At 37.2% G+C, this 22558-nt stretch overlaps 1 protein-coding gene across 4 annotated transcripts; it reads right to left on the bottom strand.

Moving 5' to 3' along the window:
* Window positions 1-1625: 1625 nt before the first annotated feature.
* On the bottom strand, window positions 1626-22558 carry GEN1 (GEN1 Holliday junction 5' flap endonuclease). 4 transcript variants are annotated; one of them, XM_065835540.2, is made up of 16 exons: window positions 22421-22558; window positions 18450-18647; window positions 16524-16710; window positions 15356-15532; window positions 13572-13682; window positions 11639-11712; window positions 11020-11111; window positions 10092-10242; window positions 9938-9974; window positions 9751-9831; window positions 8444-8574; window positions 6623-6684; window positions 5924-6067; window positions 4584-5705; window positions 2697-2742; window positions 1632-2435 (listed from the first exon to the last, which is right to left on the bottom strand). In XM_065835540.2, exons 2-15 carry the CDS (start codon window positions 18608-18610, stop codon window positions 2708-2710), a joined length of 2565 nt encoding a protein of 854 aa, XP_065691612.2. In that variant the 5' UTR covers window positions 18611-18647; window positions 22421-22558; the 3' UTR covers window positions 1632-2435; window positions 2697-2707. The 4 variants fall into 4 exon arrangements, with proteins under 4 accessions (XP_065691611.2, XP_065691612.2, XP_065691610.2 ...); XM_065835539.2 differs by having other exon boundaries at window positions 1626-2742; XM_065835538.2 differs by lacking the exons at window positions 1632-2435; window positions 2697-2742 and adding an exon at window positions 18822-18967 and having other exon boundaries at window positions 3401-5705.

Below are 22558 nucleotides of genomic sequence, written 5' to 3'. Positions count from 1 at the left end.
TAAGCAGCAAATTTAGCTCGACAGCGCAAAATATCCAAATAAAATGTTTCGAACACATTGCAGTGGGCTGAGCAACAGAGAGTCTTAAAGGCTAAAGCCGTTCTGAGACCTGGCATTCATGTTGGACTGGAAGGCAGCCTGAATCAGACCTGAAAGGAGGCCACAAACCTCATGTGTTTGCAGCAGATAAAACATGGACTGTTTGTAGGGTTTGGGGTATCTTGTCTGTTACTTGTAATGTGGTATCACTGCCAGGGCAGCAGTGGGATGTTGGGATGGAGGAAGGTGACAGAACACAAGGGTGAATCTGCTAAATTAGCTCACAAATTTATCCAAAGCAGACCACACTCACAGTTCCTCCCACCATGTCCTAAGGAAAACCCACAGCTTGCCACAGCTTCAAACTTTGTCAAGAACATTTGGTAGAAAAACTAACTTGGCTTTGAGCTTGGATGGGGAGTTGGTCTAGCAGAGCCAATTGCAATTTAAAATTACATAAATGCTAATGTACTGCTCCTTCTACACGATTTTGTCACTAAAAATATCCACGGTTAGCTTCTTTGCCTTCATTGTATTTTAGTCAGGCAGCTAATTCACTTTAAATATCCATCAGGAAGGAGTTTAGTATAGATAGCCGCTTTCATGGAGCAAGATTTCCAAAGGTATTTCCCTTTTTCCAGCTGTGCTCAGTCTTTGAAGTGACAAAAATCTCTCCAACCTTGCCAAGTGAAGTTGGGGTGGGGGCTGGAGATGAGGCTTGGGTTTAAATAACTTTTAAAGTTTGATATGTGATTGATCTTATGAAGTTAAATTAAGTTCAGTACTGATAGAAGCTACGATGCAGGATACGTGAGCAAGAGAACAGTGCAAAGACTGGTTGTCACCCGTCGTAATTTTGTTTTCTTGAAACAGTTAAAGTGTTTTGTTTCCTGAAGGAAAAAGCGCTAAATCTAGCACTGAGTTTACTGGTTTGGCAGTAGCACTTGGGTTTATAACAACTCTCAATAATATTCTACCCACGGTTTCCTTTTATCTGCTGATATAATACAGCAGGATTTGACACCTTTTTAGACATGAAAAGACTTTATCTTGTCTGAAGTAACAGCTGCCATTAGTCTCTTCCACCGCTGTATTTCTAAGTATCCTTCTTGACATAAAAGCAGAGCCCAGTCTGTGCAAATCCTCAAAGTTAAATAATCCCCCTCTCAAATGAGGAAATTCCTCTGTTAACTAGCAAAACATTTACCATCAATTGTATCAATAAAGTAGAAATTGGTAAATGCAATGAAAATGAATTTTTCCCTTTGTTCAGCCAGTTTACACGTTAAGTATTCCAGTGATATCTTCCAATGAAAAAAGAGCATGTGTAGCTTGATAGTGGGATATATAGATTTTTTTTTTATGTAAATATTCTATTTTAGTAGCTCTCTATGTATACATTCCATGTAAACAGCATTTATTTCCCTTTCCGCTTGATTCCTCAAGGACCTTGAAATATTAACAATCACAAGCAATACCAAATAAATATTTCCCTTTGTTAAGCTATGCTAAATCGTTTGCTACATCAAAGTAGATGTTTAATCCTCTTTATAAGAGGAAATAATTACATTTATACTGCTAAGAGAGAACCTAGGGACCTGCTTTATTTGTCTGCAGGAATCATTCAAGGCAGAGGGATGCGGACACCGGGACTGACAGACCAGGTATAGTGCTCGGGTGACAGAGCCCTTCTGCAGAAAATCTTTCAGAAAAGGACTCAAAGAACGATGAATCCTTTACTTGCCCCATCCCCATTGCAGAAACAGTTTTATTACTTAGGATGAAGCACCCTGACAGAGCCTGTTCGGGCTGACCACGACAGATGATAAATGAAAATACATTCAGGGTCATAAGGCTGGTACATCACATTCGTTTATACTTACAGCCATTTCAACATAACCTCATAGGAATATTTCGTGCAGAAGAAATTTGTCCATGATACCCTCTTAAATTATTTAAACATCATCCTCGCAAGTGTGAGAGGCTGCAAAGCAGTCAGCTTTGCATGGTAAGAACAGTTCCAAAAAAGAGAAAAATCATCCCTAAACCTTAGATTGAGTAAATTACAGAAAGATGAGGAACCAAAATACTTCAAAAATTGTAGTTTCCATTCTGTAACAAATCACAAGTTTAATTCAAGCAACAGCCTACACGAGGGAGGGCATCCTATACAGTTGTTTTCCCATCTCTTGCTGCTTCCAAAATAATGGCTGAATACCTGCACAAAATTGAGACGTACTGCAAATGAAAATATTGACATTTTTCTGCTTTTCACGCTTGAACTGTACCTTATGAAAGCAGACTAATTTGTAGTAATGTCAACGACATAGTATTTTTTTTTTATTTCTGCAGTTCTTGATGTCTTATAATTATCTCTCATTTCTGGTTTCCATCATCTGCAAAACATGAACTTGTCATAATTTCGGTGCAGTGTTTTCAGTGAGACATTCATTAAAGCAGACACCCCAGACAGATCTGGAAAACAAACAAAAAAACCTTCCAAAACCCACTCTTGCCCCCCAATTCTGGCCAAAACCCTAAACCACAAAAACCCACACACTGGCTGAAATTTCATGATCCCTCCAACAACAGAGCACATTCCCATGCACAAGAAGTGGACAAAAGCAAGGTCATTCACATGATGTTGGCATACTTACTAAACAAAAATTCAAACTCTTGACTCCAACTTTCGGTATTTAGTATCTGCAGCAAGGAAAAGAATCATACAGAACAAATAATGTTTTTCCACAAAAAAGGGTCTGATCTCTCCTGTACTGACCACTACACAAGGAATCTCTCCATTTACAGTACCATTGACCACTACTCTCATCCTCCTCAGCAATTCCATTCCTCCAGATAACTACCCCCAGCTGATGTGAGAGGGTAAGAGTCTCCAGAAGAAAAAGACCATCTTCAAAACCGAAAATAAGTTTCCAATATTTTGGATTTCATTTTTTGCTCATTTCCATAATACATTTCTCATTTGGAAAATCAACTATAAAGAAGCTTTCTCCACAGAGAAAGCTTTTCCTCTGCCCACAGAGGAAAATAAGAAACTACCATTTCAGCTAATTACAGGTCTATATCTATAGACTACCTATTTCTTCCTTAAACACATCTGGAATTTAACTTCCTAGCTTTTAAAGCCTTGGTCTTTATGAAGAAAGAATTGACATTTTCATTAAGGCATGGATATTCTAATTTCCTATTGTTAAAGTTATCTTAGTAAAAGTGGCCTTAGAAAGTGTTCATAGAAAGCTATGAACACTTAAACATAGGCAAGGAGGCACCTTCTAATGAGCTGGTGAACAGAGATTGCTTCTTTATTAAAGAAGTAGGAAGAACAGCTTCAAAAACGCAATTGTATTCAAGTTCTCCCTTTAACGACAATCATTTACATGACAATATTCAAAGATTCTGCAGTATCATCATAATCTGATTTTATCTAACTTAACCTTCATTCTATTGCAAGTAGAAGTGTTAGATCAGATTTCATATCTTATTTAAGAAAAAAAATTCCCCAAATTATAAATGTTTGATTAAAACGAATATTTCCTTGAACAATAGACACGACAGCTACGAAACTGGAATATCCTCACATCATTTATTGCATTATTTGGAAGGTACACATACTCAAAGAACAGTTTATTACTGGACATGGCAGATTTAAATTTAGCTGCCCTGCAAGGCACATCTGCTGTGTGTCTCTGTCTGGTCCTTCAGAGATAATCAACACAACCAGCATCCCAGGATCTGAAAACCCATTTTAAAACTAGCAAAATTAAGTTAGTGGAGCAGAATGGAAAATTTCAGTTGGGAAGTAATATTATCACTTTGTGTTATTAAGAATATCCAACAGCAGTGCAGGCACTATTTTCCTAAGTCTGTTTTCATAAGCAGAAGGACAAATAACTGTAGAAAAAATTCTCACAATTGTCTGGGGAAAAAACCCCCTTATTTCATTAATTAACCTCCCTGCTCTATGTATACTACATTCTGATGCTTATGTATCAAGTTCAGAGAGTAATCAAGTCCAGAATAACTGGCATTTGCCTATAATTGGCTATTTGGTACTTTTGCTAACATTATAGTTTCAAACTTTAGCTCCAGTATGCAATTATTTTCACATTACTTATTATTCATCAAAACTGTGTCCATTAAAATTGATAGAGCACACTGCAGAAACTTCAAGCTGAAGGTTCGGAGCTAATTGTTATCATAATCTATTTTAAGGAGAACCTAATTGATTTTGATTCTTCCCTTTAGTCTTTCAGACAGGGGAAGGGGACTGTCTGACCATGCACTTTTGTCTTGCTGAGTGGGACCAGAACCTGACCTCTCAAATGGCTGCTCTGGGCTTTGGAAACAATCCACTTCCCCTAGAAAGGAAGGTTTTGGAGATAATTGCAATGACAAACTATTAACAGCTTTTTTTAAACTGGTCTTTTTCTTATTTTCCTTATTTATAAGGGCTGAATCACTGTTAGTTCTTTTGCTAGTAACAACATTATCCCTTTTCTTTGTAAAACATTTTTTAAACTGACCAGGGTTCGGTTGCCTTTTTTTCTGCAGGTTTTTATTTTTGTTCCCATCATCACTGTCTTCACTAGACAAACATGGGTTCTTGCACACAGTCTTTTTAAACGAAGTTCGAGTATAGGCTTTTTCAATGTGACAGCCACTTACAACATCTGCTGGTTTTTGAGACACAGGAAACTTTTCACACCCAGGAGGCAACATCTTTGTTGTTTGCTCACTGAGGGCTAGAGATGTTGAATCACTTATATTATGGTCATTTAGCATAATTTCAGCCAGGCTGTCAGCTTTTTTATACTGATCTTGACAAATGTGCATGCTGGATTCCCTTGCATAGTTTTCTGATAGTACTTTTTTACTTTCCTGTACTAGTTTATTTAACTGACATGAGGAAGAGATATAATTTTTATCAGGATTCAGTGTTTCCTTTGTTTGTTTAAAACATTTCAAAGACTCCATTTGCACTACATCTTCAGACAACGAAGGGTTTGATGGAACGGAAGTCTTCTTAAGTATTCGATCACTTAAAGACCACTTATGAAGTTGCCCCATAGCATCATCTGAACTCAAATCATCTGCACTATCAGAATGTTGTTGATCAGACTGCACAGCATCAGAATATTCTGAGCTATTTCTTGCTGCTTCATGACCTAGTGGATGTGAGTGTTTCATGCATGCAGTTAAGCCAGATGCTGGATCATGGGTATTACCCCTGTGGGCTGGTGAAGTGCTGAAGAATGTTCCTTCCAAATCAAAACTGCTTAGCTGTCGACCAGCTGTTACAGAGGAAGATGATGATATCCCTGAATTTTTAGTCAACTGTGCTGGCAATATAGATGAGTCAGCCAACATGCTCTGTAAGAGCGAGTAATGTGATGTGGTCAGAGGCAGAGCAGCTGCTGATGCTGGCATCTGAACAGTTGTGCAGGAAGCTGCAGCCAACACTGCATCTTCTGATTCAGTATTTCTCTGGTGTGTCTGATTTTCTGGAAGAGTTTTTATATCTTTATATCCGGAGTCTTGCACAGGAAGAATTCCACATCTAGATTTTAAATTCATTTGAGACAGAAGATCGCTAACTTCATCACACACATTTGATAATTCCTTTTCTTTTGGTCTGTCTTTCCTGTCTGTAAAAAAAATAAAAAGGGCACATCAAAATGGCATATTAACCACAGTTCTGATTCCCTAGTGCCAAAGTATAAAATGGCACAATAAAAGCACAAGATCATGCCCTGATCTTGACAAAACATGATATTGCTCATCAGTGGGAGGAATGTTGGTTGCTTTTGCTTCTTGTATTCTGGCAAGACCCATAACTTCACAAGAGATAAGCTTTTGGACTTACTCTTCTGTTTCTTCTTCAGAACTTCTGACTTTTCCATTAGATAAAGGGCAACAACATCAGGATACGCAGCCTGAAACAAGGACTCCTCTTCTACTGTGACTACAAACAACTCCACAGGCTCATCTTCTGCATCAACATAGTGTTCTAAAAAAAAAAAAAAATTAATGAAAGTACATTAGACCTTTACATACACATGTATCAAAGTAGGGAATAAGAAAAACAACAAACGAAATATTTGAGTACAAAAAAGGTATGTAAAAAGGTCAACAGTACAATGTTTGAAATTTAGCTACAAGTAAAGTCGTCTTCTTTCTGTCACTCTGCTGGCACAAACAGGTACACTAAAAGATGGAAGTCTGTCAGCATAGAAAAATTTCTAGCTAGCAAACAGTCACAGCTTCGGCTACATAGTAAGATATGAAATACAGAGTCCAGGTCTTATTAACATGTATCAGAAAAGTACCTGAAGATAGAGACCTTTGCTTTCTAGGTAGATGATTTTCTTTTGTCTGTAAAGCACAGCTTTTACTTTCAGAATATATGACATTTGATGCAAATTTTCTACTGCTTTCATAGCACAGTTTCCAATGTCACCCACATTTCATGGCCTCATAATGTTGCACTCTTTTCCTTTTTAAAGCATGCTTTTTTCTTCTATGAACTGTTTTGTTCTGTAATGTACATAAAGAACAGACCAACCTGGTTTTTGCCACTCAATTTCAAAACAAGGAATTCCATTTTTAATACGTGTCTTGACTATCCTGTGAGAACAAAAAAGTTGATTAAATGATTTTGTTTAAAGAGGAAATGAAAAATCAAAGTTATCTAAAATATTTCAGTGCTCTAATTTGTAATGATTCAGAGGTAAAAAATATTCTTGTAATAATGAAATTAATATACCTTTTAAAAATATAGACGATGTAAGTTATACACTAAATTTTTGGGGCTAGATTTAAGCACTGAAACATTTTTATTTAATGACACAGCTCAGAGGAGCATAACAAGAAATCAAAAAGCTATTCTGTAACAAACATCTGTAATGCAGACCCCTACAAACATCAGTTTTACAGCTTCCAACTAATGTCACAGAGAAGATAGTTGCCATATACAGTAATTTTCTGAATGACCAGGCAGGGTAATTGACATCTTTTGAACAAAAACATTAAGGAAAATAAAACATGACCTGAGCAGGGACAGTCAATCTTTATGAGATTTAAAAAAAATATATTATGTATATCCCAGTTTAATAGGTTTCTACATGTGAAGAGGTTCCTGCTGAATCATTGTTGCATTTAATGTAAAACCTTGTTAAAAGAAATCTAGAGCACTCATGATTGGTTTTCTTAAACTTTTGAAATACTCAAAGTGTTACAAACAGAAGATGTAAATTAATTCATTCATCAAAGTAAACCCTGGTAATTTATCTAGCCCACCCATTTAAAAAGCAGTGTCCAGTCTCTCCACTGTTTTGAAAGATAACACTGAACAGAAAAACTTCTCTGCAAGTAATAATCTAACAGACTACAACCCAGAAGAGATACTATCACATTGCTACTGACTGTCCTTCTGTCCCCCAAAATTAACGTCTATAAAATCTTGAACAGCATCAAAGAACATAGAAAAACTACCAACTTTCTTGCAATAGTATTTGGGGGACAGGAGAAATCTGGGTTTCATTTGGGAAACAACAGTGTCAGATAAGAAAGTTAAAAGAAGTCACAATGCCCTTCACATAGTGAAGTTCGTATTTTCCAACAGATGGTGTAGATTCTAAAAGTTCACATAAGTTTAGGAAAATATTAGATCATTTCAAAAAAAACACTTTGAGGGCTGATAGAATAAGGTACTAATGCTGGCTCAGAAAATCCCTGGGTAACAGAAACCTGGATGGTGAGAAAATATTCTGATGGAAAGCAACACATGCTTATCTTGTTTGTTGTTTCATTTGGTTTTTTTTTTTTTTCCCCTGCACATCCATTTTTAATAACAGGGTACTTGGACTTTTTTATACTACCAAATGCAGCAGTCCTGAATGAAAACATTGTTTTGAGAAGAACGGGTAGCAGAACAGAGCTATAAAGCAAAGATTTTATCTGACAGTTGGTAGGTCTGATGAGGAATTGGAGATCATGACTGAGTTTGAAGCTACTCATTTCTAAGTCCAGGCTCTTATTTTGAAGCACAGAAGTTGATTAAACTTCTCCTAAGAACCTGAGCAGAGGATCAAACCTGTACTGCTAAAAATCTTACATGCAGATCCAGAGAAACAGAATAGAAACAAAGCATAGGAAAAAGCAGGCGTTGTCAGTCAGGATGAAAGGAAACTGCTACCCGTATTACTTCATGCAGCAGTAGTAGAAGTACTGATGTAAATTTTTACCTCTATTCAAAATGAGCACAAAGCTTGAAACAGAGGTGGAAGAAAACCATTATATTTCCATAAATAAAAGGAAAAAAACCATGACTTTCAACCAGCAACAGAAGTAAACAGATCAAGTTCAAGAAATCAAGTTATATTACCGTATTGCCTGCAGTTGTTTTGAATCGATGTACCCAGATTTTCTCTGGATCATATCATAACGCGTCAATAGTGCTAACAGTTTCTTACAAGCGTAATGTTTGGGCCATTCCATCTTCTCAGAAGCAAATATCTGTTAGTATTAAAAAAAACCAAAAACAACTCAAACTTCAAAACTTTCTTATTCTGTTAAATATCATGTTTAGACAGCTATATAGGAAGGACACAGGACTAAATACTTAAAACATCCAGAATGCTTTTATACATTAGTGTTATGCCCAACGTTATCTCACTGCCAAGGGAGGAACAGTCATCTGTAACAGGGCAGATTGATCAGCTGTCAATAACAAGTCAAGGGACCAGCTGTGCAGTGGCAGCAGCAGGGATAAGACAGTTGCTAAACACCTTATTGGCTTCAGATCAGCTATGCAAGCAGCTATGAAAATGACAGATTAAATAATTCTTAGAAAACAATGCTAACATGCATATATTAACACTCTTCCCCCTGCCCACCCCCGCCCCAAAAAAAAAAAAAAAAGAAAAAAAGAAAAAAAAGAAAAAAGGCAGCTTCACGGAATATTTAGCATTTCTTATATGGATCACTTTTGAGCTTTGTGCACTTTGAATTAAAGGGTCTCTCAACTTGAAAGCTGGCAGTATGGTGCTAAATACAAGCCATCTGTTTCTGGGAAAACATGCAGCATTCAGAATAAAAGCCACTTCTGCTTGCTATATACAGAAACTGGTTATCTCAACACCAAAAAAGTCACTGAACAAAAAGTTTAACATTAAAAAAAAAGAGTCCACAATCATGACTTGCTATAATACCCAAAGTTACCATCCACGCACTGCATCAGTATAACAATGAAACAAGTACGAGTTGAAACACAAGTTGTACCTGATGTCAATACCTTTTACAGAAGGTGGATGAACACAAAAAAAGATAACATTCCTGAAACGTATATTACACCATACAACAATATAGTACATATAGTACTTTATACACTGTATAGCTAATGCAGCTCTAGGCAACACAATCTAGTAATACTAGACAGTGAAAAACAAAATAGTGGCAACTGACCCTGTTTCTGAGTTCTCTTTCTTCTACTTTTCTACATACCTATTTACATCGGATTTTTTCAGTGTCTTCAATTCAAAGCTTTCGAAAATAAGGTATATTAAGAAGTTGCTTCAAGATTCTTTAATTATTATTTCCAGTTAAATTACCAATTAAGATCAAAATTATCACAGATGCCTTCTTTACTAACAAAAAACTACAGAGCTGAATATCCAGTATTTTGTTACATACCTGAAAGGACAATAAATTTGGCCTTTGACATTCTTTTATCTTGATCAATTTATTCTTGTTTACAAGAAATTCTTGGATAACCTTGAGAAAAAGAAAAAAACAACAAAAAAGCCAGTTTAAGAGGGCAGAAATCTGAAATTTCAATTAATTGATAAAAAAAAGTATCTTTAATAGGTTTGCTTGTTACCTCAGAGAATGGAAAGCCCTCACAACTGTAAGCTTTTCTGCAGGTAAAACAAATGTGTTAGGAAGAGAATACAAATGGGAAAAATGCAGAATTTACATGCTCACTCTGCACATGAACGCAGGGAAAAGCAGTTCTATTTTCAAGACATTCCTACTTTCTGATATTGTCCTCCACTGCACTTGCTTGTTTCGCTTGCTCGAACTGATGCCATTCACACGGGCAGCAGAATTTGGAGTTGCTGGGTTTGCAGTATTTAGTGCTTTCACAGAATTTACATCCACTGCGTTCATGTTCCTTGTAAGAACCTACAGAAGCAGATGCACAAAGCATGAGGAGAAAAGAAGCTTCCAAAATCTCCAAATATACAAAGCTAACAGCACAAATACAAAGCTGAGGACACACATGCATCTGACATGAATGGTAGTTTTTAAGCAGATCTGAGTGCTTTAGCTGTATTTTTATATCTACGGTGAAAACTAATACAAGCAAGCTTGCATTGTTTTTGAAGACTTTCCCCCAAAGGTTTCAGATCTTACACTGAAAACTTTACTACTAAGAAACTATAGTAGCCCATGACAACAAGGCAAATGTATATAATATATTTGAAACAAGATTTTCTCCTCCAAGTGATGGGTTTGAATGAGTTCACTACCAAACTGAGGTTCCTTAACATTAATTTGCTTTTATGAAAACACTGTAGCAAAACTCAGCAACGCTAATGGATTCAGTCCTCGTGATCCAAGACCAATTCAGGCAACTAAAAAAATAGTTGCTTGCCTGTACAGCATACTTTCTTTACTGATAGGGTTAAAACAGCATTGTGACAACATTCCATCTGCTATCAACTAGTTTCACATTTCAAGAAAGGCAGTTCCCAACCTCAAAAACATTTATATAAAGATTCATATACACAATATTTAAAATGCAAAGATAGCCCAGAAGCTGAATGACAGGAAAGTAGTTTTTAATGCTACTCATAAAAATCACCAAAAAACCAACTGAACAGAAAAAAGCCCCACCACTCTCCCCCAAAAAAGTAAACAATTAGGCTTAAAAGAAAATTCAACACTTTTCAAACTGACCTGGATGTTGGCACTCAGAACAGTGAATTACCCTTTTAACAACCAGAGGTGGATTATTATCATACTGAAATTGTTCTTTCCATTGCTCAAACCTGAAAGGATGATATTATAAGCATTAAGAAACATTTTTAACTTTCATACTTAAAACAGTGAAAAATACACGCTTTGTACTTCTCGGTCATCTACATGGGAAATAGTTTTCCAATCTATGTTTTTTTTTTTTTTTTTACAGTACATTATATAATTGTTGGATTTTTAGTTTTGACACACATACTATCATAACAAACATAGAAAGTATTTGTATTTCATGTCCTGATCCATAAACTAATTAAAAATCAGCAAAAATCTCTTATCAGTCCCTATGATTTCCTTTCCAATATATCAAAGTATATCTGCTAGCTCAAGAGCTAGAAGCCATTTAATGTTTAAAACAATTAAGAAGCCTGCCTAGCAAAACACAAAATTAATTTAGCAAATTAAGTTAGGAATGTGGCAACCTCCCCTAACCCATGCCCTCAGTTAAAGTATTACAGTCATTGTCTTGGAGCTGAAGTACATACTAGCAAGTCTTTGAAAAAAATCAAAGTACTTCAGCATACAACATAAATTTTCATTTTACCTTTGCAGCAAGTTCTGGCCTCGCAAAGTATCAATTAATTTTAAAGCTTGTTCTTTCCCAACTCCTGGAACACCCTATAGGGACAGAAACATGAAACATTATTTAATGACAAACAGAAAGTATTTATATTTTCATAAAAGTTGCCTTCATAACATCAATGAGCAGGGTCATCTTCAACTGGACTAGGTTGCTCGGAGTCCCATCCAGCCTGGACTTACTCGAAGGTTCCTTTTCTGGAACCTGGTGTACAGACTGAGACCCAGAACTTTGCTGTAACCCCTAGACATGCTGAAAAGTGAAAACTGACTGACTCAAAACACCCAGAGGAGGCCGCAAAACTGCCCAGAGGAATGGAACACGTCACCTATGAGGAAAGGGTGAGAGAGTTGGGGTTGTTCAGCCTGGAGAAAAGAAGGCTCCGTGGAGAGAGGGCTTATAAGAAAGATGGGGATAAACTTATTAGTCAGGACAAGGGGCAATGGTTTTAAACTGGCCCAGGTTGCCCAGAGAGGTGGTAGATGCCCCATCCCTGAAGACATTCGAGGCCAGGCTGGACGGGGCTCTAAGCAACCTGACCTGGTTAAATATGACCCTGCTCATTGCAGGAGGGACACTAGATGACCTTCAAAGGTCCTCTCCAACTCAAACTATTCCATGATTTAAAACATACACACTGCTTTCCCAGTTCCATTCAAAACCAATTAGAAATTCTCATTGGACTGCAGATATACACTCAGGTAGAGTCAGACTCTCAGCTTCTGCAAAGGACACACCATTTTGATATATATTGAAAGTAAGTACAATTATAGAGTATTATTCCCTTTTATCTGTTCTGCCAATCCCCATTCCCAATGCACTCCTGTGATCGAGCTTTCCTTAGAAGTTCGCAGTAACCCAAAAGACCTATCTGACAGAACATAATCACATCGCTTTAGGACTATGCAAGAACCTGGCGTGCCAGGAACTGCGAGTTCCATTACAATAACCACTGATTAGCCACTGTTTGTTTTTTTTTTTACTCCCTGTCTCTTTATACATTTATTTTGTAATGATAATAATAAACAGCTATTTAAAGATTCCTATAACAGCAGACAGTCTTTCAGAAAAAAATAAAATAATTAGACCTATTTGCTCTTTCAGCAGTATCATTTGTTTAAAAGGATAGTTTTATCAAATTGGAACACAATTATTTAAAAATAACCAGATATCCACTGCAAGCGTGAACGGGAGCAACTGTTGCCTGAAGTCACTGTATGATGAACTGTATGAAAATCAAGTTTCATCTCACTTCCTTTCCATTTCAAAGAGCCATTACAACAGCTTCTGTTCAAAGTCTCAAAAAAAATTCAGGAGCTCACATGAAAAAAAAAAAAAAAAAGTAGAAATCAGCGAAATCCCTGTCACTTCATTCATTAGGCAAAGTTCCAAATAGATGACTTCTGCTTCTCCATAAACCATATATTTACAAATGACAGAACTAGAAGGGGATACATCTGAACTGCATCCAGAACTGGTATTACTAATAAATACAGTTCAAAAACATCACTACTAAGGTGTTGCAAACAGCACAGACAAAGCTGTTTTTCTAATTTTCCACAGCTCCTCTGCCAGGGATGTACTTATGCGTGAATGGGTACAAAGCGTTGTCACACCTTTGCTCAATGTGATAAACACTTCAACTTTTGTCTTAATCTCCACTATAGAAGAAGCCTGGAATAATACATAATAGTTTTGGAAAGATTAATGTTCACAAACCATTTTTATTATCTCTAAACCTTCACAAATAAAATTTACAGCACCTTCTTCAACTAGATCTCACTAATCATGCACTGCATACAGTTTTGCCAGCATGCACACATCTCCCTTGATGTGGTTCATTGCTTCTCAAGACAGCATAATTACCAAATTGAAAAAAAATAATTATGTTGCCTACCTTTGGAAGATAATCACAACCCAGAAGAACAGCTAGCCCAATCAAAGACTCTCTGTCACAACCAAGCTTCTCCTTAATAGAGGACATCGTGTAACAGTCAAGATACGGATCCTGCAAGAGAAATTTATTGCACACATCATTTCTGTAACATCAGGGAAGGAACTGCCCTGAGTCACATTCAGTTGTGATTGCTTACCCACATCTATTCAGCAACATGTGCAGGAAATGGGTCTATCCCATAAGCAGGGTCTGATAGCAAAAAATGAGCAGCAATTAAAATTTATAATGTAATGCCTGGACACCACATGAATATCTGCAGTTTCAAGTTTATGTATAAGCACCAACTATTGAAAGAAACTAAAATAAGCCAAGAAGTGTTTTTAATGTTCACTACCTGTAGAAAAAGCGTGGGAAAACTAACATTATCCAATACTAGTGGCTGTGCAAATCATCTCAGTAACTGTAGTTTTTAAAATCCATGTAAATATGTTAATATGCTACTCAAGTAAAAAAAGAAAAAAAAATTAAAATGTTACCTAGCATATTACACATCAGCTAAAGGAACACCTGAAGCTTTGAAGGGTAGAGGGACTCAAATGCAACAACATAAAATCAAGATTAACATGAATCGAAACATAGGACACTGCCTCCTCACCCCCAAAAGACAAAAAAAAAAAACCACACCAAAAAAAAACCCCACAAAACAATCAAAAAACAAACAAACAAAACCAAAATCACACAAGCCAACAACCCCAAATAATCCAGTTTTCTGAAAGAGGTGCCCCTGACAGACATGCACTCACAAAAATTATTTTATTTTGACTTAGATGCATAACAAAGTACACCTGAAAGATTCAGGCTGCCTTCATTTTTGTTGATAAGTGACAAAGAAGCTGAATGAAAGAAAAGAGCCTGGTCAAGACAGAACCCAATCACAGTGCCATCAAAGCAAATAATGTTTCATCAACTTTATTATTTTTTTAAAGTTAATTGTTCATACTTTTTTTTTTCTGTTCTATTGATTTTCTCCTATTACTGCAGTGTTTTCTCAGCAGTCTTTCAGATTAATATTATTTAAAATTCCAACTCAAATATAATTTTTTCTCCACTGTCTTCTTAGATTCACAAGACAGAACACACATAGCTTTCTCTGATTTATAGAGAAAGTATAAATTATGGAAATTTAGCATTGCCTTTCACCAGTGCTGGAAAACTGCAGTCCCAACAAGTGAACGCTTCAACTCAAGGTCATAAATTGATTTATATTTTTTTAACAATCGCAACAATTGACTATGATACAGATGTATAATCCCTACCCTATTCATGTTCAATTGGAGACTAACAGTATTAATTGTAAGTATATTAATAATAAGACAAACCTGTAATATACAAGTGTGCGAACACTGGTATTAGACCCAGGAGGCTGACCACTCCCATATGCCCTAACGGTAAATTAGTCAAATTCTCCACTGCAGAGGAGGAAAAGAGGGGAAAAGAAAAAAAGCTTGCTACTTAGCTTTATATTACGCATTACAGGACACTACAAACACAGACCATAAAACCGTAAGTGTTCTTTAATTCAGTAGTTTTGCTCTCACATCCAGTAGATGGATTGTCAGTGAATCAAACAAAATGTTCCTGTTTTAAATGTACTATTTTTGACAAACTCAACTCCTAGAGAGTAAGTGTGATAATACCTAAGTAATTGTTTCACGTCCCTTCTTTCTATTCACATTTTTGAGAAGAGTCTAAAGAGAAGGTAAGAACACAATGAGGGACATCACCTTTGCATTCATAGCAAAGTTCCTATAAACTGTTTGAGCTCCATATAAAAAGACATCTCCATCATTGGTAATGCAGCCATCAACATGTCCTTTTGCATTTAGGTAGGCACACATCGCCTCTGCTTCCCCAGCTGCTTGAACCCACGGGACACCTAAACACTCCAGCAGTTCCAGACACTAGAAGAAAAAATCCAGAAGGAAAGAGATTGAATTAGATCCACTTATTAGCACATATTTTCTCAGACACAAGTGTACACAAAAACTGCTACTGTTGCACTGCCCATAGAAGACTACATCAATACAAATACTGCTTTAGGAAAAATATTGTTTACCATAACAGTCAAAAGAAACATCCAACTAAAAGCAATGTATTAGTTACAGGACTTGAACACAGCATGATTAATGGTTACTCCTTCACAAAAATCTCTACACTTCAAATAGGATATTTAGGATGTTTTCAAAAGAGGAGTAACAAAAGAATATCTACCTTTGTGAAGCGTTGTTGTTTACTCAAGCAGTAATACTAGGCTAGCACAGACATCTTTCAACAGACACCAGATTCCCCTTAGAATGTCAAGCATGAAAGTACAGTACTGTCAACCTAGTAAGACTGGACCACAGTACAAGACATACTGATATATACTAAAAATTTATATTTTCTGTAATTTGTAAGTAGTACATATTCTAGAATTTTTTTAAGAATAAAACATTAATTGATTCATTCAATCTACTGAAGCCATGAGCATCTACAAATTCTGTGTAACCCTTCAAAAATATGCTAACTTAGCTTACATAGGTACACAACACATTCCTATCTTCACGTAAAACCTAATCTAGGGGGAAAAAAGTATCAATACTAACACTACTAAAGAACAAGGAAGCTGAATTTCTGTAAGGAACAGTTACAGCTATGGCTCACTATGGCATGACATGCACAGGAACACATCAAACAGAAACTATTCTAACTGACATTGTCCCTCTTTTGCAACCACAGTTAGCAGATGCTTTCAGGTCCAATTTCAAAGGCATGTGTTCCCTCAAAACTCAAAATACTGTTGAAATTTAGTGTGTAGAAGACTATAAATTCTTCCAAGTTCTTGTATTTAATTTGGTTAAGACTTCTTCCTATCACATTTAAAATACTGAAACACAGCCCTCAATTACTCACCTCTTTTAACATGGCTTTAAATAAAGATCTCCCTGTTCTTGCAGCTCCAACTTTCTTTGAAGGTCCATAGCGCATCTCATTCCTCTTACTCATGGTGTCTGCTTTCAACTTGGGGGCCTCTCCTTCCATGACAAACACTAGTTTAATTCCCATTGACGTTAAGAAAGAGATTCGAAAGAATAGGTTTCTGCAATAAAACAAGGTGATAAGCTGCAGAATTAGTGAAGTCTGATTTCTTCAGATGTTGTACTTCTATCCCTCAGCCTACCTTAGGAACAATCTTAGCTTTCTCTCCGCCTTTTACGAACCTTTTGTCTATATCCCTGATTTTGGTTAAGTTGTTTTACTATGAACTCATAATAGTTTTACAAAATTCCCAAGAAAATAACACGTAAAGACAAGAAAGATTTTTTGGGGGGTATAAAGATGTAAGCAAATTTAAAAGGCTTAATAAAAAAAAAACCAAATCAATATCCAAAGTCTGCCTCCAAACACATACCCACATTGATTCTTTTATAAAATTTTCATTCCAAATTATCAATACAGGTACATCGGATTCTGAAGTGACTGAATGCTGTGGTATTAGACAGACTCAGATACCATTGCTATGCCGACTAATTTCATATGCAAACCAGCATCACTGAAGAGTGGAATTTTGCAAGTGAGCAATAACTATTTGGTCTATAACAGTAACAGTAAGAGCAGTAGTATCAGAGAGCATACGCTTCCTCCAGGAATTCCACGATCAATCTTTCAAAAAGAGTAGACCAAACATTCATCTCTTCAATTGACATGCAAAAACCATTACTCTAGTTTTGATTTTGTACATTTGCTATTGGTAAAAAAGGAGAAGCTGCTCTTTTGACGCTAGTTCTATTTACACAAATGATATAAAAATCAGTCACTTAAATTGTTTTGCTAAGTATTTTAGAGTAATTGGTTGTAATTTTCAACTGCCTGAAAACATTTATTTTTTTGGTAGAAATCTGTCCATCCCTTTGTCTTGCTTTGGAAAGACAGCATAAGAGATCTGGACTGATATTTTTACTCCACTGCATACAGGACATCCTATCAGAGGGAAGTAATGACTTCAGTCACGCTTCAAGTTCTGTAGTCAGTTATCTATCTGGGGTCATAAGCATAACATTTTAAGAAATTATTCTCAGAAGATGCTTGTATTTCATATCAGCTAAATTCAACAGAAGCCATGGGAATGTCTAAGAGCAGTTAGTAACTCAGTATTCTTGAGCTAATCACGGAAGATTTACGAAAATTCGTATATATTTTAATTTTTGTCAGCGCCATTTGCAGAAAACAGTGCTTTGAAATTACAGCTGCTAATACTTGGACATCCTTAAAGTAGGTGATTCATTTAAATTAAAAATATACATATTCTTCCAGGTGGCTCATAAACCTGAAGAATGATTTTTAAATATTTAATTCAATATGGGGTCTAACTAGAACGTTAATTTATACGCCAGACCGTGCTAGAGCATGCATAACTCTTAGTTTGTTCTGACTTCACAAGCATCCAACCTTCTATGATAAACAGGTGTAACTCCTATGTTACCTTCCATCACACAGCCTCAGAAATATATAGGAATTAGCACATTGATTTGTGTTCCTTGATAATCTGTATATCACCGTGCTATAATACAGTACGACAAACATGGTTCTGCTTATATCTATCTCATCCTTATCTACAGCTGAGGCCCCAAGAACTGTTTGCACCCAGGCTTTAAGTTGAATTCAGCCAATATGACTAAGCCTTCACCTCAAACCTTTACATGTGTAGCACAAGTGATAACAACAGAATGAAAACAGTCATATGAATTTTGAAAGTAGTCTTAAATTTGGCACAAGTATCATACCTAAATTATACAGCTCCAAGACTTTTGGCTGCAACAATTTATACGGATACCATACCTCAGGTGTGGCTTGGTAACTACTCCAATCATCTTTTTAACGGTCTGTGCTTCACAAACCCACAGACTGAGATCAACAGCAAGTGTTTTTCCTTTGAGGCTGCTCAAGCTGACTGACTGTCTCACAGGCTCAAGGATTTGCCACAGATTAGTCACTCCCATTGTTGCAGCTTCTTTGTTGTCAAAGTGAAGGTTTTAGCTGTGAAGACCAAGCAAAATAAAATGCTTTCAGAACATTAAGTATGACATATTATGAACATGAGGTTCAGAATATATTTAGTTATCGCCAGTTTCACTTTTATGAGTCAAGAACACTTGCAATCAAGCCAAGTGTGTAGTGACTCCAGTTCACAGGTGGTTTATTACTAAATACCTTATTCAGACTGTGTATTTCACAGTATCACAGTATGTTTGGGATTGGAAGGGACCTCAAAAGACCATCTAGTCCAATCCCCCTGCTGGAGCAGGAACACCTAGGTGAGGTCGCACAGGAACATGTCCATTTCCATTGCTAATAGCCTGAAAGTAAATAAAAAAAAACCTCAGCTGGCAGGTGGGGGGGAAGATCATTCATTTCCAAGTCTCTCATGTCCCTTACACATATATAAAACAAGCTTTATTTAAAAACAAAGAAAAACCACTCCTCTCGAGGAAATTACTTCCTGATCTGAAGTGGCGGAATTAAACACTAAAATGTTTCAGTTCAAATAGAAAAAGCTTAAAGTTATTTGAGGAATATTTACAATGAACACAGAACTTGCACTTTACTCAGTGTTCCAAGATGATATAAGGGTCAACTGCCACACATTCTGGCCTGGAAAATTCAAACTGAACTTCAGGAAAAAAATGACAGAAGACACTGCAGCACTGGTTGCCCAGAGGTTGCAGATCTCCACTGTTAGATATTTTCAACATCCGGCCAGCATACTGTCTTAGTGGTTTAATCCTGTACTGGTGGAAGTCCCCCTCTGAGTAGGGAATCGGCCCTGACAACCTCCAGAGGTCCCTTCCAAACATTTCAACAAGTATAACACTATGATGGCAGAAATATGCCAGTGTGTATGCTTTCACTATTTTCATTTCAGTATTTTGTGACTGGCACTACTTATAATGAACACCAGTTGAAAACATATACCCATTAGGTGGTATGTTTCCTTGTCTCGTATTTAACTTATAGAGCTCTACTGTTACCATACGTAATTTTCTTCATTTTCTTGTTTTCTTTTTCATTTTTCTTCTGGTTTTCATGCCTTGTCACTTCTATACAAGGCATCTAGCATGTACTTCGCTTTTCCTCTTCACAATACCAATCTATTCCTGCACTGTCTTGTACAAAGTTTGCCTCATGCTCATTTCTCTATGTTTCCCTCTTCTCCCTCAATAGTAGAAGATTAAAGAAAAATAAAATTAAATCTAGCATGTTTTGCATTTCTTTTTTTCTGAAACTACTGTATACTCAAACAAAATAAAACTCTCCTTTGAATAAACAATGACTAGATGAGCGAGCTACCTGTGCTCCAACATCTGTGCAAGGCACACAATGAGCTATGACACCTGCGGCCTCTGCTGAACTGGGCCACGTTAAATTTAGGAGTCTTCCCCACTAACACCACCACCGTCCGATGCATTGTTTTATACTCTAGAACTGGTTTAAAGCAAGGCAGCTAACCGATAATACATCATTTCTGCCACTGCAGGAATTCCAGGTTGTTTTCAAACCAAGTTCTCATGTTAAGATTTACTTTCCACAGAAATAATGTTTCTCAAATTCGTTTGTTTACTTCATTAATTCAACCTGATTTTAGTTGCACCCATACAGGGCATCATGTACTGCTTTAGACACTGTTATACCTTAAGCATATGAAAATCATTTCAAAATATAATAAAGCATGCAAACACACGGCATAACTTCTTGAAAGTCCAGGATGAACAATTTCTCTGATGCACAAGGCATCAAACAAAAGGTATCCAAACCTTCTCAAAACAGAAGTATGACATTCAGCTCCTGGGGGGTTTAACAAGAGAACAGCTAGCAAAAAAAAAAAAAAAAGGACATGTCTTTTTTGATGTTATAATTTGGTTCCTGCCAGTCTGCAACAACACAAATTAAAAAAAAAAAAACAACTGTGTTCATTGGCTTCTAAATATTGTTATGGAATGTCACATGGTACTTAATTAACAGGAAAGAAAAATACACTAGAAACACTTAACAATCCATAAGATTACAAATACTAGAGAATTAAAAAAAGTATTAAAAGAATTGAAAACTACCAAAAAAAACGCTTTTTTTTTTTAATTATGAGATAATGAAGTACTGTTATTTGAGGACAGTTTTCCTTATCCTCATTCAATATATAAGGCTGAGTTACAAAAGTCTGTGAGACTTACCAGCTTGTGTTTTTTTGAGCATATTCTGTAAAATATTTAGATCTGGGTCCTATATACAAACAAATCTACTACTTTTAATAGGAGTGACCTACTCAGATTTTCTTTAGGTCATCAGAAGCCTTCAACCTACTTAGAAACACAGTAACTTCCAAAGAAGGGGGACTGAGCCTGATTTTTTTCATATACTTAGAAATCAATGAGGACATCATATTATTATAAGATCCCTGACAGGAAATATAACCTAAAAAAATCCTCACAAAACCTTTTCAATTTCTCATTGGTCCAATATGTACTATGGTTATATAGCTTCTATACTTTATAAATCCTGTATTAAGACTATACAAGGTCTACAAGGTTTTTTACATGCCAGAAAACATAGCCAATTACTTGAAAACATCTACAGAAAACATTTAGTGCTGAAGTTTAGTTCATAAAGTTATGCTTTCACCCATTGCTGAGGTATGCCAAGCATACACTTTATGTCTCAAGCAGAGGCCTCTAAAGTAAGAAAATAAAAAAAAAAAGCCGACAGCAGGCTTTTAAGAACTCTCCCACTCCCTCCCCCCAATATCCCAGGACCTGGCACAGCTTTACCAATAAACCTGAGCACCTGAAGCTCAGCAATGATGTGCTTCAGCATTTACAGATTCCCCCTCAAACACCTACGCGTCCCGTCCCCCCAGCCCCCCCCCCCGCCAATCAGACGAAAACAAACCGAGAAATCGCCAGAAAACAAAATAATAAGGCGCGCAGATATCTGAAGTTGCAAGCATTCAAAACTCCCGCCTTGAGGAGAGCCGGTGATCGGAACGCACCGCACGGACAGGGGTGGAGGTTTCCCCGGCCCGCTGCGGGACGAACCGCATCTGCTACCACAGCATGGTCATTTTTGTCACTGGCACGATTTTGGCCTCTGCCAGCATTTACCCAGTTAATTCCCAAATGCAGACAAAGTGTCAGGAATTGCCAAGAAGCATTCACGAAAAGTAGTCTGGACGCAGACACCCTGTCGCGGAAGATAAAAAGCACTCAAGGGTACAGACACAGACTGTGATATTCCAGCTGGCCTCAGTGCCAAGGAGCAACCTTACTTAATACTTAGATTAGTGACTGCCTTAGAGCAACAGAGGGACTACACACAGAAGTACGAGGATTGCCTATAAACGGACACATGCTGGAGTATTACATCCAGTTCTTGTTTCTCATTTCAGAAAGGAGGCAAAAACTGAGAGGATGTGGAAGAGAGCCACAGAAATTATCAAAAACCTTGGAAAACAACCTTGCAGTGAAAAATCAAAAGTGTCTAGTCTGATGAGTTTAGTAAAACCATCTAGTAATAGTTTCAGTGACTACAACGTGCATGTATCACCCCGCTCAGGGCTCCGGCTCTGGAATCTCCTCTCCCGCAACGCTTTCCCCTGCCCGCCCGCCAGCGGAGACCCACGGAGCCGAGCCCGTGGCGCCCTGTGGTTCCCCACACCTCCACAGGGAACACGGCTCACACGGCTGTGGGGAAAAGGGGCCAGAAGCGCGGTCGAGCGAGACGGGAGCCAGTCTCCAGCCAAGCGTTTAGTAGAGACTTACGCCCCAGTTCACGTCCCAGTTCGAGCCCCAAGCAGGCCCAGCCGTTGGCTCCCGCGGCCCCCACAGCGGAAAGAAGGGGCGGGAAGAGGCCCCGGGACCGCTCACTCTCACTTCACTCCGCGGCACCGCCCCGGCGGT

Source organism: Patagioenas fasciata, chromosome 3 (assembly GCF_037038585.1).
Source record: "Patagioenas fasciata isolate bPatFas1 chromosome 3, bPatFas1.hap1, whole genome shotgun sequence".
In the NCBI taxonomy this organism is placed as follows: domain Eukaryota; kingdom Metazoa; phylum Chordata; class Aves; order Columbiformes; family Columbidae; genus Patagioenas; species Patagioenas fasciata.
The sequence above is the reverse complement of the archived record's forward strand: the minus strand, read 5'-3'. Positions and strand labels throughout refer to the sequence as shown.

Excerpts from the sequence above, each read along its gene's own strand:
- GEN1 (XM_065835538.2), bottom strand. The coding sequence starts at position 18,610 with ATGGGAGTGACTAATCTGTGGCAAATCCTTGAGCCTGTGAGACAGTCA. Across the intron at positions 11,112-11,638 it reads GGCCAGAACTTGCTGCAAAG|GTTTGAGCAATGGAAAGAAC; the intron begins GTAAAATGAAAA and ends TCATCCTTTCAG. Across the intron at positions 6,068-6,622 it reads AATTGAGTGGCAAAAACCAG|AACACTATGTTGATGCAGAA; the intron begins GTTGGTCTGTTC and ends TTTTTTTTTTAG.